At 42.4% G+C, this 27,658-nt stretch overlaps 1 protein-coding gene across 1 annotated transcript in view; it reads left to right on the forward strand.

Moving 5' to 3' along the window:
• The window catches only part of kcnh8 (potassium voltage-gated channel, subfamily H (eag-related), member 8), a 450,065-nt gene that overhangs the window by 303,140 nt on the left and 119,267 nt on the right, over positions 1-27,658 (forward strand). The window contains exons 8-9 of the mRNA XM_072254419.1: positions 13,495-13,692; positions 18,238-18,437. Coding sequence (XP_072110520.1) covers positions 13,495-13,692; positions 18,238-18,437 — 398 coding nt within the window. The remainder of the gene's footprint in view (positions 1-13,494; positions 13,693-18,237; positions 18,438-27,658) is intronic.

Below are 27,658 nucleotides of genomic sequence, written 5' to 3' on the forward strand. Positions count from 1 at the left end.
ACACTGATTCCATTGATTTTCCCCACATTCCCATCAACTCAATTGTGCCAACTAACCTGTCATTTTGCAGTGCCAATTTGTCTAGCAACAAACAAGTCTTTGGACAGAGTGAAAATTGGAGCAGCCTAAGGAATCCACATTGTCACTGGCAGAAAACTGAACTCCACATGTAGGAGCAGAATTAGGCCATTTGGCCCATTGAGTCTGTTCCACGATTTCATCATGGCTGATCCATTTCTCTCTCAGCCCCAGTCTCCTGTCTTCACCCCTTAACCCTTCATGCCTGGACAAATCAAAAATCTATCAACTTCTATCTTAAAAATATACTCAATGACTTAACCTCCACAGCAGCCTGTGGCAACAAGTTCCCCAGATTCACCATTCTCTGACTGAAGAAATTCCTCCTCATTTCCATTACAAATGGACATCCCTCTATACTGAGTCTGTGCCCTCTGGTCCAGGACACCCCACGTTAGGAAGTATCCTCTCCAAGTTCACAGTCCACAGTCCACAGCACATTTATTATTGAAGTAAGTATACTTTATACAACCTTGGGATTCATTTCCTTACAGGCAGTCATAAAATAAAGAACCCCACAGAACCCATTAAAAACCAAAAAAGACTGTCAAACATGCAATGTGCAGAGAGGGAGAAGAAAGAAAACAAGTTGTGCAAACAAAGCAAGCAAATAACATTCAGAACAGAAGCTCACAACACCAGACATCACTGCAGCCGACTCAGATTCAGAAGGCCCCAGTCTAGCAAACCCTGCAGATCAACAAGCTGAACTGGCCCATTTCTCACCACCGACCCCGACACCCCTACTATTTTAATCCAGCTCAGTGCTCAAGTTGTTCAAACCTCAGGTCATTCCTTGCACTTGGGATTGGGTGCCTGGAAAAGGCCAGCAACTGACCCTTTCCCATTTGGTTCAGCACGTAAACTGATCAAACCTCGATTCTTTCCACGTCTCAGCTCTGCTGCATCAAATAGCCTCTAATTCTGCTCCAGCGACTCCAGCCCAGACATGCCACAACCGTTCTGCCCCAACGAGACTCCAGTCACACCGCAAAACTGCCAGATTGTACATACAATTCCTCTCAAATCCAACAAAGAAGCCACAGTGCACTGTTTGCAACAATTGTACATCAGAAAAAGGGTGAATAATGAGGTATTTAGTTGCTTCTTTGTTTCATCGGCCACCAGAAAGCTGTCATTCAAACCAGTAGGTAACGCATCTTAAACTGGCCCTATATCAAGGTCTTTCAACATTCGAGGTTTCAATAAGATCTACCCTCATTCTTCTGAATTCCAGTGAGTACACATGCAGAACCATCAAATGCTCCTCATAGGACAAGCCCTTCAACCCTGGAATCATTTTTGTGAACCTCCTTTGGACCCTCTCCAATGTAAGCACATCCTTTCTTAGATGAGGAGACTAAACACTCACAAAGTGCCTTATCGCTGTAATAGGCTTATTTTTGCATTAGCGTCTGCATCTGCACTCCGGTCAAAAGCTATGGACCAGGACGGAGCTGCAAAGCTGTTCATGCGCTCAGTGTTACCTGGGTGACATCATTGTTACTGGTGAGGGTGATGAGGAATGTTTTATGACTGTGTTAAAAAGATTTGAAGACCATGTGCTCAGAGCATGATGAAGCAAGTGTGAATTCTTTAAATCAAGCAGCAGCAATGATGCACAAGGATTACACAAGTGTGCTGAGAAAATTCAAGCAGTGGTGGGTGCCCCGACGCCAAACGATATGGTACAATGTGGTCCTTTTTAGGATTTGTCAATTACAATAACAAGTTCCTGCCAAGCCAGGCTACTGTACTCCACCCCATGAACTCATTACTACAGATCGAGAAGAAATGGCAATAGACAAAGCAGTGTGAGGTGTCTTTCCAACAAGTAAAGAATATGGTGATGTCAGACACTGAACTCTCACATCATGATCCACATCGCCCAGTGAAGCTTCCCTGTGATGCCTATCCTTGTGGTATAAGTGCAGTCATGTCACATCCAATGAGTGATGGAAGTGAATGCATCACATTCCCCTACCAGTGCAGAGGAAATATACACACAGGTTGACAGAGAGGTCTTGTTTCTGGTGTGGTGTGTAAAACATTCTGTTACTGATCGTCAGCCACTGGTGGCTAATTTTAATCCAGAGAAGGGTGTTCCACTAACAGCACAAATGCAAGATGGGCTCTGCTTCTTGGAGGACACAAGTACAAGATTGAATTTAAGAGGACGACTAATCATGGAAATGCTGATGGATTGTCCTGTTTACCTTTGGAAAATTTACGAAAGAAGACACTCCCCTTGATGTATTCTCCCCAATGCAATCAAAAGTCTCCCTTTTATGGCAGAGATGATCCAAAGGGAAACCAGAAAAGACCCCACACTCTCTCAGGTCTATATGGCCACTCAAAATGGCTGGAATGTGCAGCAGAACTTACAGTTTCTCTACTTTTATGCAACCAGAATGAGCTTGTCCTTGTCAGGGGGTGTCTTATGTGGGGATTGAGAGTTGTTGTACCATCCAAGCTGAGAGCTAAAGTGTTGGAGGAGCTACATGCCGGTCATCTGGGCGCGGTCAAAATGACAGTATTGGCTCAAAGCTTTGTCTGGTGGCCTGGGACAGATCAGCATACCGGGCATGCTGCTATGCACTGTTCTGGATGCCAACACGTCCAGAAGAAAGGAGCTCAGAGCTGTCAGGACCACTTCCTGTAGTCCCAGATTCAACTCCTACAAGCACTGTGGAGGAGGCGCCGAACCTGAGATTGTTTCACAGCCTCAAGTCTCACCTGCCAACCAGAGTGACCCTCACCCACCCCTGATCCCCCTGTCAGGAACTATGTTATCCCAGGAAAGTTAGAAATTCTGCACAACAATTAAATCTTTAGGCCTGAATGAGACAATTTAACATTTACTAGGCTGTGGATGTCTATGTAGTAGTTGTATTATACAGTGTACGGTATATATGTACATACATAAGCTGTTATGCAGTCTTTATTGAGTTGGTGTTTATTGCAAAGCAGAGAGGAGTGTTGTGTATTTAATATTTCAGTAGTACTTCAGTAATATTGTAAATATATTGTTTGATTAAGCATTCTTTGTTGTTTGCATATTTCATTATGGGTTATATGTACATGAATGGCATATGTCGTTACACCACCACGTAATATCTGCATGTTTTAATGGAATTAATAATGAAAGTAGAACACATATTCATCCCATTTTCCCCATGTTTTTTCTTTTGATTAATTTCTGGAGTTACAAAACTTAACACAAATTATTCACCTGGACACAGAATATTGACTGTAATTTGAAAAATGGAGGGTTTCTCAATCAGACATGGAAGTTTGCAACTAGTCTATTAAGTTCATAAACAGTTTGCAGTGGCCACCTAAGGGTGCAGGAGAGGAAGTTTCCCTCCGATTTGGATGCAAACAGTGTTTTCCATTCTGCAGATGTCTGTCCCTGTTTTACCATCTAGAACTGACATTTCCAATGTACAAAATATCAGAGAGGCCATAAAAATTCAAAGGAATCAGATCTTTTTTCTAAATTTCACTTACATTAAAAAATCATATTTGATAATTAGTAAAAGTAATTTGGTGGTAGTAATTATTTTAAGCCCCTGAACAACGTATTATATACTTCAATTTCTCTTGTTTTAAGAATAAATGGAAATTGCTGTAAACGTCATGATCGCTTCCACTTCAGCAATGCTTAGTAATCTTTGACAGGAACAATTTCAACTTGCCACGGTCTTTTCAAATGCCTTATTGATCAAAGATTGACAACTTCAGATAAACAAGTCATCTAGAGGCCAGAGCAGACAGTAGTTCTAATGCTTTATTTCTGCCATCTGTGAATGCGTTGCTATTCTTTGTCACGCAGCTTGATTATTTCTAAAATCTCCCTACCCCCTGGCAGTGCATGCAGTGACTTTGAAGCATTGGGGCTTATGTGCAGCGGCTCTGCACTGCAGAAGAATATCCAGAAAGCTCTAGTACTCTGTATTTCCTTGCAGTTTTTTGATACTATGCAAAAATCCAAATGAAAGACTGATGGTTTCATTTAGAAATATGTTGATTTACTTTTACTGTGAATTCGATGTTTTTGCTCCAGTTTTGCTTTCACTGGGGTTGATTGTAGGAGATATTGCGGTGAGAGCCAACTCACAGCCAACCTTCCACACTATCAAAGTTACACAAATTGCTAATGACAGCTTTGACTATCTTTAAGAGAAACAGCAGCCTGCCGTGTGGCCTCCTGCTAATCTTTACATTATGAAGGCAGACTGAGTCCAAATTTACAGGACACAAAGTCCTTGTCACATCAACGAGTTAACATTAACTCTATACAGCCCATCAGATTCCAGCACTGTAGTGCACATCGAAGTTGATAACTTAGAAAAATAAAGAAAATGTGAAATTGCTGATTTCAAAATGAATAGGGTACTTGAGAAATATTAGTAATGAGAAATAAATATGTTACGTAATACAAAAGGTTTTCATAATGATAAATGAATATTTTATATTACTTTTGGAAGGTCTCATGTTATCCCTGATTGTCTCAGGAAGAAAATTCCATGATCACTTTAAGGAAGTACCCTGGAGTTTGATCCAATGTTTGAAGGAATTTTGTTCTTTTGGGAATCTAGTACTAATGATCTAATCACAGTCAGTGTCCTGACACTGCACTGAACTCAGTCAGACTTGTGATGCAGGAACTCCATACCCCAAGCTATACTGCAGTGAAAAATTAGCAGGTCGACAGGGGAAATGATTCAAAGGTGTTCTCCAGGCTTATTATGAATGGAACATCCTGAACCAATGGAACAAACTCTACCCCATCAGCAATTAAAATGAAGAAAGAGCACCTAAGAAATCTGAGTATTTTCATAGGGGGAACAATGAAAATGGAAAGAGGACACCACCTATCAAACCATCATGCTGCTCTCATCACTGCCTAAAAGGCTGTTTAAGATTATTCTGTCTAAATAGCTTTTTCTTTCTTCAATTATACCAGTACTCTACTTGAAGCTTATAATACAGGGGCAAGATATGCCAGCCTGAAGTCTAAGTAAATTCAACTTGCAATGTGCTAGCAAAGAAAATATTTGATACATTGAGACATAAGTCAGTACACAGACTTTAATTGAAATATTATTTGTGGCAACTTCTTTTCTGAAAAAAGCCCTAGGATATGGAATGATCTTGTAAGGTAACCTGATCTGTCTGCATTATTTAAACAAAACTTCAGTCAATATAGTTGCATATACTGATGAAGGTCGGTCATCCGGAAAACATGTCTAAAACAGACAACAGGCAACCTGTATTTGCAAATGTGGGTCTTAATACTAATCCTGCCTTGCTGAGCATGACTGTATCAGTAGTTCTTAAAGGGATACAGAGGCTACCTCCAAAGGTTCTTCTTTCCCATGGATTCACCATGACTCATGTGCCTCGAAAGTACGACAGGATCACAGAGTGGTTAAAGCACAGGCCATTTGGCCCATTGAACCTGTAAGTAATTCAATGCAAAAGAACAATTCAACTGGTTGTACTCCCTTCCTCTTTCAATTTGTTTCTTTCAAACACCTATCCAACTTCAATTTGAACACTGCAATTGCATCTGCCTCCAGTACTATGCTGGGAGTACATGCCAGACCCTAACTACTTGCTGTATAAAGGGTATTTCCTCGTCACTTTGATTCTTTTACCAAACATTCCATTTCCCCTTCACCTTTTTTTTCCAATTGGAACAATTTCACTCTACCTACCCTGCAGAATTTTAATTAATTCTGTCAGATTTCATCATAACCTTCTCTGATCCCAGGATAACACTCCCAGCCTCTCCATCCTATACAAGTAGCAAAGTGCCTCATCACTGGAATTATCAGCTTAAATGTCTTCTGCACCTTCTCTTACCCTATTTACATCTATTTTAAATTGTTGTGTCCAGGAATGGACACGATACACCAAATTACATGCTTATCATTTCTTCCTCATTGTTATACTCTTATGTTACACACTCACAGAGAAACAATTTGTCATGGGATTAGATGAGCAGCTCCAGATGGATTGCTCTTGTATTGAGCTAGTGTAGATGTGATAGGCCAGATTGTTTCCTTCCGGTTATCATCAAGAAAAGCACCAACAGAAGGTTTTAGATGGTGTTTCTGCACACTAATCTCAACTGTGAAGTCAGAGGGAATGATAGTGGCCTGTTGGGTTTGGCTGGAAGGGAAGAGAGGGACCAAGGGAATACTTGGGAGTTTGACCTGCGGCCAATCAGTGAACCGGAGTGTGAGAACAAGAGGTGACTTCCCACAGGACTGCAATTCATGATCAAAAAAGCAACACTTTGTGCCTGTTTTCGGAGTTTGAACTGCGGCCCATCAGTGAACGTGAGCATGACAGGAGGCAACTTCACACAGGTCCACAATTGAAGATTAAGAAGCAGAGCTTTGCTGCAGTTTTCTGAGTTTAAACTGTGGGCAATCAGTGAATGGGATTCATTAGCAAGGGGGAATAAAAATAATGCAGGGGAAAGCACAATGACCATTGTTGGAATGGGCCAGTGTTAGAGTGGGGAGGCTTTGTCTTCGGCTCATCAGGCTTAGGCGAGATCATTCTTGATTCTTCATTCCTTGTCTGTTAGGGCAAAGTTAGAGCAGTGAGAATGACTCCAGAGACAGTGTTATGTTCTTTGTGTAAGAGATAGGAATTCTGGGAGGCCTATAGCCTCTCAGATAACCACATCAGCACCAGGTACACTGAGCTGCTGCTCCTCAGAAACGTGTTAAGGAACTGGAGCTCAATGACCTTCAGCTCATCTGAGGAAATGACAGATAGGTGCTACAGGGAGGCAGGTAACTGTGCGAAGGAAAATGGGCAGTCAGTACACAGTACACCTGTGACCACTCTCTTCAATAAAAGTATACCGTATTGATTACTATTGAGGGGAGCAACCTAACAGGAGGGAACCGCAGTGACCGGCTCTCTGGCAATGAGTCTGGTGCCGTGGCTCAGGAGAAAAGAGAGGTAGAGAGGTGAAGAGGACTGCAGTAGTGATAGGAGAGTCCACAGTTAGAAGAATAGAGATGAGATTCTGTGGGCATGATAGAGATGCCTGGAGGCTGCTTAACGTTACAGGAAAGATACTGGCATGGGTAGCAGAATGGTTGACAGGCAGGAAGCAGGAAGTGGGAATAAAAGGGGCCCTTTCTGGTTGGCTACTGGTGACAAGTGGTGTTCCTCGGGATCACTATTGGAACCACTGCTTTTCACATTGTTTGTTAATGATTTAGATAATGGAATTGATGGCTTTGTGGCAAGGTTTGCGGATGATACGAAGATAAGTGGAGGGGTGGGGTAGTGCTGAGGAAGCAATGCGATTGTAGCAGGACTTAGACAAATGGGAAGAGTGGGCAAAAAAGTGGCAGATGGAATACAGTATTGAGAACTGTATAATAACGCATTTTGGTTAAAGGAACAATAGTGTGGACTATTATCTAAATGGGGAAAAGGTTCAAACATCAGAGGTGCAGAAGGACTTAGGAGTCCTTGTGGAAGACTCCCAGAAGGTTACTCTACAGGTTGAGTCTGTGCTAAAGAAGGCAAATGCAATTTTAGCATTTATTTCAAGGGGAATAGAATATAAAAGCAAGGAGATAACACTGAGCCTTTATAAGACACTAGTCAGGCCACACTTGGAGTATTGTCAACAGTTTTAGGCTCCATATCTCAGAAAGGATGTGTTGTCATTGGAGAGAGTCCAGAGGAGGTTCACGAGGATGATTCTCGTAATGAAGAGGTTAACATATGAGGAGCATTTGGCAACTTTGGGCCTGTACTCACTGAAATTTAGAAGAATGCGGGAGGATCTCATTGAAAACTACCAAATGTTGAAAGGACAAGATAGGGGTAGATGTGGAGAGAATGTTTCCTTTGGTGGGGGTATCCAGAACTAGAGGGCACAGCCTCAAAACTGAGGGGCAACCCTTTAAAACAGAGATAAGGAGGATTTTTTTTAAGCCAGAGATTAGTGACTCTGTGGATTGCTCTGCCACAGACTGTGATGGAGGCCAAGTCCATGGGTATACTTAAAGCGGATGTTGATTGTTTTCTGATCAGTCAGGGCATCAAAGGATATAGCGAGAAGGCAGGTCTATGGGATTGAGTGGGATCCGGGATCAGCCATGATGGAATGGCAGAGCAGACGCAATGGGCTGAATGGCCTAATTCTGCTCCTATGTCTTATGGTCTTATGGTATGTTGCCTCCAAAGTGCTAATGTCAGGGATGACTTGGATTGGGACCACAACAGCATTCTAAAGGGGGAGTGTGAGCAGCCAGAAGTCTTAGTACATATTGGCATCAATGACAAAGGTAGGAAGGGCAAGGAGGTCCTGAAGAGAGATTTTAGGGAGCTATGTAGAAAGATGACAAGCAGACTCCCAGGGTAGCAACCACTGGGTTGCTAACTGTGCCATGCACCAGTGAGGGTAAGAATAGATGCGTTTGGCAGATAAATGCATGGCTGAGGAACCGATGCAAGAGCAGGAGTTCAGATTTCTGGATCACTGGGATCTCTTCTGGGGAAGGTATGACCTGTGCAAAAGGGACAGGTTAAACCTGAACCCGAGGAAGACCAATACCCTTGCGGGCAGGTTTGCCAGAACTGTTTGAGAGTGTTTAAACTAATTTGGTAGGAGGATGGAAACCGGAGTGATAGGGTAGTTGACTTACAAAACAAATGCAGTGTGTAGTGAGACTACTAAAAAGGGCAACGTTGTGATAGTTATGGGGGATTTCAATATGCAGGTAGGTTGAGAAAATTAGGATGCTGCTGGATCCCAAGAGGGGGAATTTGTAGAATGCTTACAAGATGTATTTTAGAGCAGCTCATGGTTGAGCCTGCTAGGGGTCAGCTATTCTGGACTGATTGTTGTACAGTGATCTGGAACTGATTAGAAAACTTAAGGTAAAGGAACCATTAGAGGCCAGTGATCATAATATGATAGAATTCACCCTGTAAATTGAGAGAGATAATCTAAAGTCAGATATATCATTATGACAGTAGAGTAAAGGAAATTGCAGGGACATGAGAGAGGAGCTGGCCAAAGCTGTTTGGAAGGGGCAGAGCAGCAAAGGCTGGAGTTTCTGGGAAAAATTCAAAAGGCACAGGATAGATACGTCCCAAAGAAGAAGTATTCCAAAGGCAAGATAACAAATCCGTGGTTGACAAGGGAATTCAAAGCCAACATAAAAGCCAAAGAGAAGGCATATAATAGAGCAAAAATTAGTGGGAAGTTAGAGGATTAGGAAGCTTTTAAAAACCAACAGAAGGCAACTAAAGAAGTCATTAAGAGGGAAAAGATAGAATGCAATGGTAACACGAGGAATTCTGCAGATGCTGGAAATTCAAGCAACACACATCAAAGTTGCTGGTGAATGCAGCAGGCCAGGCAGCATCTTTAGGAAGAGGTACAGTCGACGTTTCAGGCCGAGACCCTTTGTCAGGACTAACTGAAGGAAAAGCTAGTAAGAGGTTTGAAAGTAGGAGGGGGAGGGGGAGATCCAAAATGATAGGAGAAGACAGGAGGGGGAGGGATGGAGCCAAGAGCTGGACAGGTGGTTGGCAAAAGGGATATGAGAGGATCATGGGACAGGAGGCCCAGGGAGAAGGAAAAGGGGGAGGGGTGGGAAAACCCAAAGGATGGGCAAGGGGTATAGTCAGAGGGACAGAGGGAGAAAAAGCAGAGTGAGAGAAAGAATGTGTGTGTATAAATAACGGTTGGGGTACGAGGGGGAGGTGGGGCATTAGTGGAAGTTGGAGAAATACAATGGTAAGCTGGCCAAAAAGAGGATACTAAAATTTCTTCAGATATACAAAGAGTGAATGAAAAGTCAGAGTAAATATCGGAAATGATGGAAAATGATGCTGGATAGGTAGAAATGGGGGACAAGAAAATGGTGGACAAACTGAAGAAGTATTTTATATCTGTTATCATGTACCTCATGATGGGTTAAAGAACCAGCAGAAATAGAAAACACTTTGGAGTCTGGTATTGCTATTAACTATTGGTATTTATTAGTAACTATGCAATACAGTATATAAAATCAGATAAATCAAATAGGTTAGCAATGATTATATATATGTGTGTGTGTGTGTGTGTGTGTGTGTGTGTGTGTGTGTGTGTGTGTGTGTGTGTGGAAATATAGAAACCAAGCTTCTTCAAGCCTAGGGGTAAATGGTTACAGTCTTACGGTGATAAGCAAAGTTCAGTTCAGTTCGTGGCATTGAATTGAGCAGTGATTGGGAGAGAGACAGGTTTGAGTCTTCAGGTGAGCTGATGCCGTCGATCTCCCCGTTGTCCTCCGAAACTTCTAAGTTAGCCAAACTTGATCAACTTAAGAGCACCGTCTTCGAGTGATGGTCTACCAACCCAGGCGAGGGTTAGACACACTATTAGACTCCACAGGGTCGCTCTTTCACACACTAATAATCACAGATCAATTCCTCAGAATCGATCCTCAGTCCCACACTCGTCGGCACCTGGACAGGATAGAGGTATCTTCACCACCCCCTTGTGCATCTGTGTGTCCTCTGAAATAATGAATTATGCTGGTTTAAATACTGTTGTGCTGAACACCAGCTGTCCATCAAGTAGCTCCTCCCTTCTCTCTCTGTAGGAACATAGAAGCTGGTAATATTCTTGCAGAAGTGTAAACACGCTGCAGAGAAACCATAGCATCATCTCAAGCAGTCTTTGCCTCTCTCTCTTAATAACAAGATGTCTGTGTTGAACAACTCTCTCTCTCTCTTTTTAAAAGCACAGTTCATGGGGATAATTCAGGATCCCGTCACACTGTGGAAGACACTAAATGTATGTCAGAAGTCCAAGAGTGTTAGGGAGCAGAAATGCGTGAATTTGCCATTATTAGGGAGAATGTGCTTGGGAACTGAAAGGCCTGAATGTAGATAAACCACCTGGACCAGATGTTTCACACCCTAGGATCCTTGAAGAGGTAATGATTTTTCAAGAATTAATAGATTCTGGCATGGTTCTGGAGGTCTGACAAATTGAAAATGTCACTCCATTCTTCAAGAAGAGTGAGAGGCAGAAGAAAGAAAACCACGGGCCAATTAGTCTGATCTCAGTGGTTGGGCAGATGTCAGAGTCGACTGTTAAGGATGTGGTTTCAGGGTACTTGAGGCATATGATAAAGTAAACTGAAGTCAGCTTGGATTCCTTAAGGGAAAAACTTGTCTGACAAATCTATTGGAATTCTTTGAAGAAATATCAAGCAGGATAGACAAAGGAGAATCAGAGAACATTGTGACTTGGATTTTCAGAAGGTCTTTGACAAGGAGTCACACATGAGGCAGCTTAACAAGCTAAGACCCCATGGTATTATAGGAAAGATACTAGCATGAATAGAGCATTGGCTGATTGACAGGAGGCAAAGAGTGGGAATGTGGGGAGCATTTTCTGTTTGACTGCCGGTGACTAGTGGTTTTTCACAGGGCTCTGTGTGTTAGTACTGTTTCTTCTTACTTATATGTCAATGATTTGTATGATGCAATTGATGGTTTTGTGATCAAGTTTGCAGATGATATGAAAATACGTGGAAGGGCATATAGTTTTGAGGAAGTAGGGAGGCTGTAGTACAACCTAGACAGATTAGGAGAATAGACAATGAAGTGGCAGATGGAATACAGTGTTGGAAATTGTTTGGCTGTGCACTTAGGTTGAAGAATTAAAAGTGTAGACTATTTTCAAAATGGAGAGAAAATTCAAATATCTGAGTTGCAAAAGGACTTGGGAGTCTTCGTGCAGGATTCCCTAAAAGTTAATTTTCAGGTTGAGTCGCTGGTGAAGAAGTCAAATACTTTTAGCATTCTTTTTGAGAGGGCTAGAATATGAAATCAATGATGTAATGTGGAGGCTTCACTATCTCCAAGGAAGAAAGAAAGAGGGGAATCTAATAGGAGAGGACAGAAGTCATGAAAGAAAGAAAGGATCCTCATCCCTTTTCTTTTTTCCATGGCCTTCTGCCCTCTCCTATTAGATTCCCCCTTCTCTATGCCTGTATCTCTTTCACCAATCAACTTCCCATCTCATTACTTCACCCCTTCTCCTCCCAGTTTCACCTATTTCTCCCTCCCCTCTCCCCACCTTTTAACTCATCTTTTTTTCTTCAGTCCTGCTGAAGGGTCTTGGCCCGAAACATCGACTGTTTACTCTTTTCCATAGATGCTGCCTGTCCTCCTGAGTTCCTCCAGCATTTTGTGTGTGTTGCTATAATTGGAATGGTGAGCTGTTGCAGTTTATGTGGCTTTAGATACACATTGGTTCCCAGAGTTTACCTATTTATAAAAGTAATCCTAATTGCTCAAGCCAGGAGAACAGCTAAGTATTAATAGCAAACCTGAAGTTATCCATCAACTGCAAATTTCAATGTCATGCAAATAAAATGTTGAAATTTAGTCATTCTCCATCAACAAACATCATCTCAGCAACCCTATGCACATTTTCGTTAAGAGTACTCTACAAAAGCAATTAACATATTGCTGGCCTTAAGATGGAACAACAGATAAACATTTAAGGCTGTGGTCTTAACAGTGGGTTGTTAATGTTACTGATCCATCACTCCTCACAAAAACTTCCAAATCTGGTTAGGGAAAACAACAGAGAAAATGGACTTCATATTGCTTTTTTGTTCACTACCATAAAGTAAGTGCAAAGAGGGTCAATTCCACAGAGCAGCATGTCTCCATTTAGTATCTGAAAGATCTTGGGTCAGATGATTTTTAGTTCTCTCTAGAGGACATTGAAGACTGTGTTAGGCTCCTGGGTTGTGTAAATGATGAAGCTATATCTGTTCCACCTCCACTATAGAAATGAGACTTGACCTGCTCATGATCCTCAGTGGTATCAGAATACCTTAATAAATAAGAGATACAACAAGGACCGTATTAGACTCATAATTCAGGCCACATTCTTCACCTAAATATTATGACATAGAGCAGTATAGCACCTTAACAGGCATTTTGGACAATAATGTTGTGCTAAACTAATTAAGCTTATGGCACTTAATCCCTTCTGCCTGTACATAGTGCATAATCCTCCATTCTCTGCACATACATGTGCCTTTCTAGAGCCATTTGAATGTCTCCATTGTACCTCCCTCCATCACCACCCCTGAACATTGTATCATTCATATGCTTTAAATCTATGGCTTATTGATCAAAATTGAATTAATTGAATTCTTCAAGTTTGAGATCTTAAAGATATTGGTAAATCATGGGGATCGTGGAACACAGAGTACAAATAAAGATTGGTGTTAATCAAACATTTGAAGTGTGAATAGCCTACTCTAAAACTGGGTTTATAAGTCTTAAATGCAAAGGGTAAATTCCAATGGCAATTGCTGATATTATTCAATTTGTAATCTATGATTATAGGTTGGCTGCACGAACTGGGCAAACGTCTCGAAACTCCATACTTTGACAATAACACAATGGGAGGACCTGGAATCAGAAGTGCCTATATTGCTGCCCTTTACTTCACCCTCAGCAGCCTGACCAGTGTGGGATTTGGAAATGTCTCTGCCAACACTGAAGCAGAGAAGATCTTTTCCATCTGCACAATGCTGATAGGGGGTTTGTCCATTCATTTCTATGACATTGGTCGAACTCAGATATAATTTTTGTGCATATAATATACAGAATGAAAATAAAATTTTTGAAGCTCATACAAAATTTGTTATATTGCATCAATAACCTGAAATAAGCTTAGCTGATGTTTAGCTTCTTAGATGATAATGGAAGTGAATGTCTAGTGAGGCACATATGGATCAATACAATGCTCTTAGCACTTGTGTCCAAATTGAATTTTTACCCCTTTCTGATCTTAATTAAAGGCCACCCTTACTGACTTATTTAATAAAATGCCAGGCTTGGGAATCTTGCTGACATTCTAGAAAAGTCTGCAAAGTGAATACCTGTTGTGTGTTTGAGCTTCTCAAAACATCAGGACCACAAATACACATGGACTGCTTCTATCATACTTTTATAAGACTATCAAATGTTCCCTAGATAGACTTATGACTTCACATCTAACTTATTATGATCTTGCACCTTATAGTCTATTTGAACTGCACCCGAACTATCATATTAAATTTTGTAACAATGAAAAAGACTACTTGGCCCATTGGAACCATGTAAGATCTCAGACCAATCCCATCAGTCATATTCCCTAATCTTCTTCTTTGCAATATAAGGACCTATGATCATCTCTTCGACCAATCCTCTGCTTTACCTGGAGTTCCTCCAGCAGTTTGTTTCTTTTTTCCTTGTAACGAGTCCTTTCAGATATTCCCATTCTCCCACTATCCACCTATGCTAGGGATAACTTAGAGTAGCCAATTAATCTAACAACCATTCCACCTTTGGGACGTGGGAGGATTCCAAAGCATCGGAAGGAAGCCCATGCATTCCCAGGGGGAATGGGTGATGGGTGAAGCTAGATGGATGGAAGATTGGGGATGAAGTAAGAAACTGGGAAGTGATAGATGGAAAAGGTAAAGGGCTGGAGGAGAAGGGGTATGATAGGAAATGGGAATGGACTATGGAAGAAAGTGAAGGAGGAGGGGCACCAGGGGAAGTGATAGACAAGTGAGGTAAAGATAAGAGATAAGGTGGGGGCAGAGAAGAGAATTGAAGGAGGAGGGGGTAAATTACCAGAAGTTAGAGAAATCATGTTCATGCCATCAGGTCGGAGGCTACCTAAAGGGTGAATGTTCAGGTAATGGAGAAGATGTAGATGAGGGCAGCATCAATGGTGGAGGAAGAGAAACACCAGTCTTTGAAGAAGGAGGACACCTCTGATGTCCTGGAAAGGAAAGCCTTTTCCTGGGAACAGATGTGGCCAAGATGAAGGAATTTTACAGGTGACAGGGTGGGAAGTGTTATAGTCAAGATAGCTATGGGAGTTCAAGCAACACACATAAAATGCTGCAGGAATTCAGTAGGCCAGGCAACATTTATGGAAAATAGTAAACAACCAATGTTTCAGGCCAAGACCCTTCATCAGGACTGGAAAAAATAAGATGAAAAGTTAAAACAAGAATGTGTGGAAAGGGGAGGAGGAAGTACAAGGTAGTAGGTGATGGGTGTAACTGGGAGAGGGGAGGGGATGAAGTAAAGAGGTGGGAAGTTGTTAGGTGAAAGAGAGAAAGGCCTGGAGAGGGTGGAAGACCATGGAAGAAAGGGAAGGGGGAAGGGTACTAAAGGGAGGTGATGGGCAGGTAAGGAGATAAAGTGAGAAGGGAATGGGAATGGTGAAGGTGAGGGGGGGTGGGGGGAAGCAATTACCGGAAATTCAAGAAATCAATATTCATGCCATCAAGTTGGAGGCTATCCAGATGGTATATAAGCTATTGCTCCTCCAACCTGAGTATGGCCTCATCACAGTTGAAATGAGAATGGGAAGTAGAATTTAGGTGGGTGGCCACTGGGAGATCCCACTTTTTCTGGTGGATGGAGCATAGGTGCTCGGCAAAGTGGTTTCCTAATCTACATTGGGTCTCACCATTGTACAGGAGACCACACTGGGAGCACCGGATACAGTAGGTGACTCCAACAGATTCACAGGTGAAGAGTCACCTCACTTGGAAGGACTGTTTTGTGCCCTGAATGGTAGTGAGGGAGGAGGTGTAGGGGCAGGTATGGCATTTGTTTTGCTTGCAACAATGTGGCAGGTGGGAGATCAATGGGGAGGGACGAATGGACAGGGGATTCGTGTAGGGAGTGATCCCTGCAGTAAGTGGAAAGGGGGGGGAGGGGTAAGGGAAATTTGTGCTTGGTGGTGGGATCCCATTGGAGAAGGTAGAGGTTATGAAGAATTATGTGCTGGACATGGAGACTACTAGGGTGATAGGTGAGGAGAAGAGGAACCCTATCCTTGGTGAGGTGGTGGGAGGATGGTGTAAGAGCAGACAGGCACGAAATGGGAGAGATGCGGGTGAGGACTGCATTGACCGTGGAGGAAGGAAAGCCTTTCTCTTTGAAGAAGGAAAGCATCTCATTAGTTCTGGAATGAAAAGCCTTATTCTGAAAGCTGATGCAGTGGAGACGGAGGAAATGAGAGAAGGGGTGGCATTTTTACAAATGACAGGGTGGGAAAAGATTTAGTCCAGGTAGCTGTGAGAATCAGTGGGTCTATAAAAGATATTAGTGGATAAACTGTCTCCAGAGTTTGAAAGGGGAGATTGGTTACAGAAATGGACCGAGTAAATTTGAGGGTGGGGTGGAAGTTGGAGGCAAATTTGAGGAAGTCAATGAGCTCAGCATGGATGCAGGAAGCAGCCCCAATGTAGTCATTGATGTAGCGTAGGAAAAGTTGGGGAGTGATACTGGAGTAGGTTTGGAATGTAGACTGCTCCACATAGCTAGCAAAAAGGCAAACGTAGCTGGGACCCATGTGAGTGCCCTTGATTTGGAGGAAGTGGGAGGAGCCAGAGGAGTAACTATTGAGAGTGAGAACTAACACCACCAGATGGAGGAGAGTGGTGGTGGAGGAGAACAGGTTGGGTCTGTTATATAGAAAGAAGCGGAGAGCTTGAAGGCCATCCTAATAAGGGATGGAGGTGTATAGGGACTGGACGTCCATGGTGAAAATGAGACAATCAGGGTCAGGGAACCTGAAGTCATTGAAAAGGTCCTGAGCATGTGAAATGTCACGGATGTAGGTAGGAAGGGACTGAACCAAGGGTGGGGGGAATAAAACAGAGTTGAGGTATGCGGCTATAAGTTTGGTGGGGCAGGAACAAGCAGAAACAATGGGTTGACCTGGACAGACAGGTTTGTGGATCTTGGATAGGAGGTAGAAACAGGAGGTGAGGGGTAAGGGAACTATGAGTGGCAGTGGATGGGAGATCCCCAGAGTTAATTAGATCAGTGATGGCTAATAAGGTCAGTCATGGTGACAAAGGCCTGGTGCTCCTTAATGGGGTCCTATTGGCCACTGTTCTGAGCGCATACACTCTGTCCACCAGATAAAGTGGAATCTCCCAGTGGCCACCCAGTTCAATTCTGCTTCCTATTCACAATCCATCATGTCAATCTATGGTCTGCTCTACTGCTGCCATGAGGCCACACTCAGGTTGGAGGAGTAACACCTTATATTCCTGCTAGGTAGTCTCCAACTGATGGCATGTATATTGTTTTCTTCAACTTCCAGTAATTGCCCCGCCCACCTTCACCATTTCCATTCCCATTTCCTTCTCTTGACTTATCTCCTTACCCGTCCATCCTCCCCTGGAGCTCCTCCCCCTTTCCTTTCATCCATGGTCTCCTATCAGATTCCCCCTCCTCCAGCCCTTTATCTCTTTCACCTATCAACTTCCCAGGTCCTTACTTCACCCCTCTCCTCTCCCGACTTCACTTATCACCTACCACCTTGACTGCCTCCTCCTGTCCTCCCACCTTGTTGCTCTAACTTCTCATCCTTTTTTCCAGTCCGGATGAAGGGTCTTGACCCAAAGCGTCGGCCATTTACTCTTTTCAATAGATGCTGACTGGCCTGCTGAGCTCCTCCAGCATTTTGTGTCTGTTGCTTGGATATGCAGCATCTGCAGATCTCGTCTTTTAGCTATGGGAGTTGGTAGGTTTATAAAAGATATCAGTAGACAGTTTGTCTCCAGACAGAGAGATCAAGAAAGGTGTCAGAAATGGAGCAAGTGAATTTAAGGGCAGCATGGAAATTGGAGGCAAAGTTGTTGAGACTGACAAGCTCAACATGCTCACCAGTGCAGTCATCAATGTAGTGCAGAAAGAGTTGGGGAGCATTACCGGGGAAGGCCTGGAATGTGGACTGTTCCATGTAGCCAACGAAGAGGCCGACATCACTGGGGCTCATGCAGATGCCATTGGCTACGGACATCTTGAGTTTGTGGTAATTTGGAGGAGCCAAAAGAAAAATTGTTGAGTGTGAGTATCATTTCCACTAGACAGTGAAGGGAGGTTGTGGAGGGGAACTGGTCAGGTCTGTTGCTGCAGCAGTTGAATTTAAGGAATTGTTTACAACTACAGACCTGCTAAAATATGTAAGTTTTTGTTGATATTCTAACAAACGGAATGATTTGGCCAACATTATTCATTACTATGTTCAACCGAGTTACACTTCTATTTTCTTTCTCTCCTTAGCATTGATGCATGCACTGGTCTTTGGAAATGTAACTGCTATCATTCAGCGCATGTACTCTAGGTGGTCTCTGTATCACCACAGAATTAAAGATTTAAAGGATTTCATCCGGGTTCACCATCTACCAAAGCAACTAAAACAACGAATGTTGGAATATTTCCAGACAACGTGGTCTGTCAATAATGGAATTGATGCTAATGAGGTAATTTCCTTATCTTAAATATGCTATGATGAGAAAATCTTTTGCATGTTATTGCTAGTGGATCTGTAAATAACATTGTGAATATATTCAAAAATAACATCATATTTCTCTTTACACATTCTATTTCACAACTTTGCTTTTTTTTTAATTCCCTCCAATTGAAGGTAGTTGAATTTTCAACAGGAGTTAGAAAACAAATATGATTCATTCCTACTTGCTTCATTCAGCTTCATGAGCAAAGAAATCAAGAAGCTGCAAAGATTAAGAGAGTGAATAACCAGAGGACTTCTGCAGCCTTGTGTCTATTGCCAGTTATGCTGTTACAGTATCCCCTGGCTATTCAACAAAGAGTCGTGGAGTAGTGCTGCACTCTTTTATGCCTCTCAGAGATCAGACTCCATGGGTTATATTGCTCTTAGTCATTCCACAATGCACCCCAATCTGTCTGGTATACTTGGAATAAATTATTATTTTAAATTAAATTTGGATCTTCTCCCTTTCCTTTCTCACTCTTGCTTCCCAACTTTTTCAAATACTGATTTATAGTGGAGTACATTCCTCAGGGAATGGATGATTCAATCCACTACCAAAAGGATGCCCTTGGAAAGAGAAGGCATTGTCTGAAAGTATCAGACAAGGCATGCTCTTTCAAAGGGCATCCTTCTTTCACCACTCTTTGATATATGCTCAGCAGTGTATGTTAACAAAATAGTCACCACAAAGAATGTCATAGTTGATCTTAATTATTTCTTTAATAAATATGCTCCACAGTTCTGACAGTAATTAATCACTGAATATTAATCAGTTACATTAATAAGACAATAAGACCATAAGATCATAAGACATAGGAATTGGGTCATTTGGCCCATTGAGTCTGTTCCACCTTTCCATCATGACTGATTTATTTTTCCCCTCAACACAATTCTCCAGCCTTCTCCCCATAACTTTTGATGCCCTTACTAATTAAGAACCTATCAAACTCCACTTTAAATTAAAAAAATAACTTGCTATCCACAGCTATCTGTTGCAATGAATTCCATAGATTCACCACCTAAAGAAATTCCTCCTTATCTCTAGTCTAAAGGGACATCCTTCTATTCTGAGGCTATGTCCTATGGTACGAGACTCCCATTTTTCAGTAGATTTCAGTGAGAACCCCCTCCATTCTTCTAAACTCCAGAGAGTACAGGCCCAGGGCCATCAAATGCCCTCTACGGTAATACTTTCAGTTCCAGGATCATTCTTGTAAACCTCGTGATCCGTCTCCGATACCTGCACATTCTTCCCTAGAAATGGGTCCTAAATCTGCTTACAGCACTCCAAATGTGGCCTGACCAATGCCTTATAAAGGTTTAGGATTTCCCTCTTGTCTTCCTTACTATCAACTCTGCCTGCAAGTTAACCTTTAGAGAATTCTGCACAAGCAGTTCCAACTTGCTTTGCACCTCTGATTTCTGAATTTTCTCCCCATTTAGAAAATTGTATACTCCTTATTCCTCCTATCAAAGTGCATGGCCATACACTCCCCTACACTGTATTCGTTGCCCATTTTCCTCATCTCTGTATTTGTTCTTCTACAGACCCCACTTCCTCAGCACCACCTGCCCCTCCACTTATCTTGTATCATCTGCAAATGTGGCCAGGAAGCCATGAATTCTGTCATCCAGATTAATAACGTATAACATGAAAAGTAGCAGACTCAGTCCAACCCCTGTGGAAAACCACTAGTCAGCAGCCAATCAGAAAAGACTCCCACTAATAGAGCCATATCCTCATTCATCTGATATAGAGGGCAGTAATAGTACCCGCAGATGGCCAACTAACTCAGTATATAATACATGTTGAAGCTAAAACCTTCTTGTTCTCCATGGATGAATACTACAGAACTTATTAAAAACCTACCTGCAGAGTAATGAAGTCACTTTGCTATGTCATCTTATTTTTTCCATGAATGCTTACATATACGTGTGTATTAATTGCACACTGAAAAATAAACAATAAACACTTCCTTCTGTTATTAATATACTCTTAACTGAAATATTCCAGATGTATTTGTCAGAAAATTTTTGAACACTAATATAATTTCTCAGTGCCACCATTTAAATGTTGCTTTCTCTATTACTTTTTCCTTTGTTTTTGTTGCTTTCTTTCTAATATAACATCTTTTCTTGTTGTTCTTGCTATGGTTTCTGTTCTTTTTTTCTAACTTATGGCACCACTAATACAGTCAATCACATTTCTAAGAGGCCACACTAAAAGTCGCATTTGGTCTTACTTTTCTTTGATCTCTAATAACTATTTCATGGAAGTGGCTCTGATGCCCCAAAAATTACAAGGAGACATTTTTTATATTGCTTACATCATGTGTTTCTGTGACAGAATGTGCCTCGTACAAGTAGCACTGGATGTGTGATTCTCTCGGTACTGGCATGAGAAAGGCAACTGACTGGGAACTGTCAAAATGAGCAAGGCCCTGTCACTGATCATAAGACCATTAGACATAGGGGCAGAATTAGGCCATTCAGCCCATCAAGCCCATTCCACTATTTCATCATGGCAGATCCTGGATCCCATTCAACCCCAAAAACCTGCCTTCTCACCATATCCCTTGATGCCCCAACCAATCAAGAATCTATCAACTTTCACTTTAAATATACCCACAGATTGGCCTCCACTGCAGTCTGTGGCAAAGCATTCCACAGATTCACCCCTCTCTGGCTAAAAAGAAATTCTTCCTTACTTCTGTTCTAAAAGGTCGCACCTCAATTTTGAGGCTGTGCCCTCTCATTCTAGATACCCCCACCAGAAGAAACATCCTCTCCAAATCCATGTGATGCCCACCACATTTTCTTCCGAAGTTAATGGGTGAAAAGCCATGGTTCTAACCTGAAGTCCATGGACCCTTTGGTTAGTGGTAAGGCTCCATGGCATAAAAAAAGTTGGGAACTCCTGGTTAAGAGGAATGACGTATTAATGAACTGCACAATTTCACAAATGAATATGTATTACTGAAGGGAAAAAAGGCAAATGCTGAAAACACTCAGCAGGTCACGCAGCATCTTTGGAGAGGGCAGCAATGGGTCCCTCATTAGAAATGTGTCATGGTTCGGATTGGGGTCCCTTTAAATTTAGCTTGTTTATGTTACGATCTGGACCGTTGATTCCCTGTTTTCCCGTGTCCCTCGACTTTGGTGATTAGAGGCAATTAACACTCGGCTGAACCGGTAGTTTATAGTCTCCGGCTTTCAGCCATTCGGCGTGGGAGCGTCTGCAAAGTAATCTAAGGTAGGGTGTGCCGATGTCATCTGGCTGGAGCCAGCCTAGTCTCTGCTGAAGTGAGTGCTGGTAATTCACCTTTTCCTCACCAGAGCAACCCTGTCCAGTTACCTCGCCAAAGCGAGCCTACAAAGTTTCCTCGCCAAGGTGGGTCCGTCAGTTAAGGCCGCTGACTACTGTTCCCGGGCGGAGTCGAGAGCTCGCCACTACCCGGAGGCTCCAAGTCAAGTCCTGGCCCTGGCGGCATTCAAGCACCAAGTCCCGGCCCTGGCGGCTTCCCAGTTCTGAGTTAAGTCCTGGCCTTGGTGGTCTGTGATTCCTGTCCTGCCCCCTTGTCTGAATCCCTTCTCTGCCCCTCTCACCTCTAGCCCTCGTCTGCAGCCCCCACCTGCACTTCAGTGTAGTTCCACCACCGGAGCTAGATAGGTACTGTCTGGTGTTCATTCGTGTTGATCTTGTCTTGTCTTGTCCTCTCCCCCGTGGGGTAAGTCAGACCATCTTGCCGTTGCTCCGTGGGGGGTCATGTCTTGTCTTGTCTGGTCCTTGCCTCCGTGGGGTAAGTCAGGCCGTCTTGCCATTGCCCCGCAGAGGGTTATGAGTCCCAGCCCTATGTCCTGTACCCAAGGAGGGGTCCCGGCTCTCTGTGTGCGAGTCCCGGCCCTATGTCCTGTACCCAAGGAGGTGTCCCGACTCTGTGTTCTGTGTATGTATCCATGGTTCCGTGTACCTGCTCTCCCGAGACCGAGGCTCTGTTTTCCATGTTCCTCCTCTCCCTAGCCCATGTCATGTCCTTGCCTGGTCCTTGCCCAGTCTCAGGCTCAGAGTCCATACCTTAGCCTCTTCATGTCTCCTCTAGTTCTGGGAGCCGATTCTGAGTCCAAGCCCAGACCCTTGGTCCCAGCCTAGTTGTAGTCCTTGTCCAGTTTGCTATTCCTACTCCTGCCTTGCTCTTCTGGTTTCGAACAATAAACTAAATTTAAGTAACCTCACAAGATGTGTCTTGCATTTGGGTCCACCCTTGCTCCCCATGCCCTGCCGTTGTGACAAAATGTGGAGAAGTGAAAAAAAAGTGTTGGTTTTGGATTGCAGAGAAGGTGGAGGAAGGGTGAGTGAAACATAGGGAATGTCTCTGAAAGGATGATATTGTAGAGTAACAGTTAAGAAACAGTCACAGTCAGGTTAAGCTTCCTTGTCTACGTAATATCCTGATAATGAGAAGGCTGTGGATCATGCTCAGCAGGCCAAAATATATAAAAAAGAAAAAAAAAAGAAAATCTAAGTCAAAATGACTAGTTCTGACATAAGCAGAAACAAAGAGTGAGTTGTTAATAGTTGAAGAATTTGCTTTTGAGTCCTGCAGACTGCAGCGTACCTCAACAAAGAAAAGGTGTTAGTACTCAAGCAATGTGTCTGGCCTTATTGTAACAGCGTAGGAGGCCATCAATTAGAAAGACCAAAGTGTGAGTAGGCAACAAACTTAAATGGAAGGCAAGAGGCAACTTGGGGTGGCTTCTGCAGATAGAAAGTATATGTTCCGCAAAGCAATCACTCCGCCTGTATTTTGTTTTTCCATCTTAGAGTAGGCTGTATGGAGAACGTTGAATGAGTGCAGTCGAATAGAAGGGGAAGTGCTTTGTTGCTTCACCTGGAAAAACTAATTGGATCTCTGGATGGTGAGAAGGGAAGAGGTGAAAGGACAGATATTGCACCTCTTGTGGCTGCATGAGAAAGTACAATAAGATATGAAGTGCTAGCAGAGAAAACCAAGGAGTCACGAAGGCAGTGATCCTTTCAAAATGCCGGAAGGGCAAGGTAGAATCTTGTGGATATCAGTGGAAATTGTTAAGATAATCCATTGACTGAGGAGTGTTGTCAGGTGGAAAAGGCGATCAGGGGAACTTGTTTCTTACCCTTCATCTGTTTCGTGGAAATATAATATGGGCAATGTAATCACTAGCAAGTATCTGCTTGATGTTTGACAGACCAGTATGTTTTTGAATTGTTCTGATGTACTGTTGAAAGGGATACCATTCTGGTATGAACCTTCCAGTACTTATACTAGAAGGCAAACTTAAATTTGTGTGCCTGGTGCAGAATTTTACCCTGGGACAGACGTTAAGAATTCAGGCACAATTATCAGTGAATACTGCATGCAAAACAGATCAGTACAAATCTGCTAGAAGCCAACAATACAACTTTCTTGTCACATAGGGAAGAGATTATGCAGAAATTCTGGTGTGCATTAATGCTGATTGATATGCATGATCCTCATTCAGTGCTTAAACACAATTTGGAAAACAGTATCCTTTGACACTTCCAGTTTGTGCAGGGCAGAGCAGATGCTTGCGGTGAGATATGACGATGGGTAACACAGGTTTGAACCCCAGGGAAAGACAAAAAGTTATGTTATTGGAAAAAATATATCTGACTCTCGATCTGCTGCTGCTTCAAACTGAATTTTAGTTTTCTACTCCTGAACATAATATCTGTCATCTTGTTGATGGATCAGCACATAGTTCACTAACTAATTCTACTAGGATATTTAGCAGAACAGTCCTGCAATGAAAAAGTCCTGGACTACAACAATTTTTTAAATAAATTCAGATTTCTGTATCTATGGTTCTGGAACCATTAGACTGTTTGATAACCATTTTCAAGGACAGTCCCTTGAAATAAAGTTCCTCTACAAAATCAGGAATCAATATGGAAGGCAGACATTCAGCTCAAGTGATATGGACGTGAAACCAATTACGCATCATCTTCTGAACTGTCCTCTCCTCATCCTGTCTTTGCTTCTCTCAGTCTCTTTATCTCCAACACCCAGGTTCTTTCAGACAAAAGCCAAGGAATTAGGTCACATTTGTAACACATAAAATTTTCCTGGAGTAGATCGCATCAGAGAACATTTTCTAGGTGAAATATGTCACATGTATGTATGTAGTCTACATTAGCACCTTTGACCTTTTCTTGGCATCAGGTATACATCAAAAAGTAATTCTTCTTGTAATATCCATTTCAAGCCATAAATTGATGATCTAATTGTGATTCAGCCTCAAGAGGATATCATGAAATTTGTTTCTTTTCTCATTATTTAAAAGGACAGCCTACTGATATTGAGATACCTGACCTGGCCTGAGAGTAGACATGTTCCAAAGTCGTAAAGGATACTACAATTACTAAAGGGTTTTTTTTCTTTCATCCACTTGGAGTCAGAGACCTTCTAATAGAAAGCAAAAACATGCCCATCAGTGAAGAACAAACTTCAAAAGAAACATCATCCTAGTTGGATCTCTCGGATGGCAGATATAATGTTTGGCCACATCCTCACTCTGCTCTCTCGAAGGAGGTCAAAGTTATATTGATTCCTCAACCTTTGCCACAAGTTCTTTCCAAGTAACCAACAGTGATCTATCAACTTGCTGCTCACCACAGCACTGGAGAGGTCACCCAGGTATTGAATTCATGATAAGAAGATTTCATCCAATGAGATTTCAGTGGAGATCATGTGAGACTAGCACTAAGGTACTGGAATTTTCCATTGTTGTTGGCCACCAGTGAATCTAGGCACTCACTGACTGCATTCCTGAGCCAATATGAGCTCCCATTAATAACCTTTTCATTACCAGGCAAGATGTCCACTTCCTCACTGTGCATCTTGTTTTGGGTCACTTGCCAGGTCACTGGGTAAATATAAATTGGAGGGTGACAAATTCTTTACTAGTAAGAGCATCAAAGATTATGGAGAGAAGGGAGAAGAATGGGTTGAAAGGGATAATAAATCAGACGTGATTGATAGGCTGAATGGCCTGATTCTACTCCTACAGTACTGTGCAAAAGTCTTAGGCATACATGTATATCTAGGGAGCCTAAAACTTTTACACAATACTGCATTTGTCAATGTGGAGCAGACAGTGAGTTTGTAAATCTGGCAGGAACAAAGGATGTTGGGAATGGCGAGGCCGGAGCACCGTAGGAGGGGTGTAATACAGGTGGCAGAGAAGAAGTACCAAAGGTGGGAGGTGGCACGGGTGCAGGCACACCCAGCCCAGAACCACCAGGCCACCAGGTCATTTGATTCCAAACAATTGGTTTGTTAATCATTACGCTTCCTAATTCTAAAGAAGATTATACCATCAGAAGGTTTCAGGGTTTCAGTGACTGGCACTAATCTGTCAGATAGATCTTTAGGACAAGGGTAAAAGTACACGTTTCTCTCTACTTACTTGGCTACTCACAACAGTGGTCTCTCCAACCACTGTAGCATGCGCAATTTTCACCCATGCACACAATAGGATGGCTGTGGATAACACCACTGGTTCTCTCAAAATGAGATTGTATTGCCTGTGACAGATTGGGAGTGCCCTGAAATAGTGCCCAGCAGTATGTATGCTGCATTCTACACAATCTAACATATGTTGCACAGCAACTAGTGCTTAAGGAAGAATATAAGGGAAACTCTAGTTTGTGGTTAATGAAATGGATCTGGAAGAATAGTAAGATGAAGGACAGGAGGAAGCAGGTGGGAACCAGGTGTACTGTACTATGGAACTACCATATAGACATCCGCAAGATAGTAAATTTTAAACCTTCCCATTCAAGGCTAAAGATTTAATTGCTGTAGAGGATTTCTTACTCTTGTGGGATAATGTCTTTCGCAACAAGGGTGAATTATTCTGCTTGGCAGCAGGGACTTGTGGCTATGAAATAATCTCAGGTCTTGGATTTCCTCCATGGTGGTTATAAGAGTTGACTCTGAGACTGCAAGAAGTGGTTTTGACAGCTCTGGGCAACTTTCTTCTTTTTTTTCTAGTTTGTGCATCAATTTTGGGATGCTGCATTTAGTTCACTGGAGTATTCTCTTATTAATCCTTCTATTGCTCCCTTTACGATCTCACCTCTGCTCTTGGTTTCCTCATCCACAACATCATCTAATGAATCCACTATCTGTATCTTCACTGACTCTTTTCTCTTTGGCCTTCCATTTATTCAACTGGGCATTGGCCATTGCATCTACTTTTAAAAGTAGCTTTTGTCTCCCACTTGAAGTTCATGCAATAACTTTAAAACATGCAGAGTAGATTCTGCTTCTTTATACTCACACAAGCTGAACGTTTGCATCTTTCCTGAAGCTCCTTGAACTCTCCTCCAGTTTAAAACCACAACACATTTCACAAGTAACTGTCTGATTAATGTATCAGATGCTTTCTCAGATATGTTATCTACAAAAACTTGTAGTCGGACCATTTCTTTCATCACTTCCATGCTTTCTCTGAGCAGCATGGTCCTTCCTTGGTCCAATATGCTTTCCAACCAGCGGCTCAGAGGTTGGCACCAATACCATTATGCCCTCTGTTTGGCAATGGTTCATAGTGACAGTTGTGGCATCATCCAGTGTTTTACTTAATTCGCTTTCAGTTGACTCTATTGCAAGGGATGTGGCATGCAATTTGTGGATGGATCTCCTATCATGTTGTAGTTGTCTCAGCCAATCACATCCCCACAATGCTGGCCATCCTGTTTTTACCACATACAAACCCAATGTGGCTTGTTGGTTATGGTATTTCAGTGTCATGAATATCATTCCCACAGGAGTTATCTTTCCTCCAGTATAAGTTCTTAGTTGGATATCTGCCGGCTTCTGTTCAGTTTCTTTGAAATGCCGTTCAAACTCATTTTGTGGAATGACTGAAACAGTTGAACCAGTGTCCAATATCATTTTAATTAACTTGTCGTTCACTTCTGGTGTAAGCCATATTGCTTGTTTATTGTTAGTTTTCACATTGTAAATCTTAAGGCTACACAATCCTGTGTCACTTTCATCATTATCAGATTTTTCATCAACAGCATACAGATTAGTGCTCTTTTTGTAACTACAACTTGACTTTTTAGCCTTTTCTCCTCCCTATGCAGCTCAACACGTTCCTTGTATGTGTCCTACTTTGTTG

This window comes from Mobula birostris, chromosome 3 (assembly GCF_030028105.1).
Source record: "Mobula birostris isolate sMobBir1 chromosome 3, sMobBir1.hap1, whole genome shotgun sequence".
Classification (NCBI taxonomy): domain Eukaryota; kingdom Metazoa; phylum Chordata; class Chondrichthyes; order Myliobatiformes; family Myliobatidae; genus Mobula; species Mobula birostris.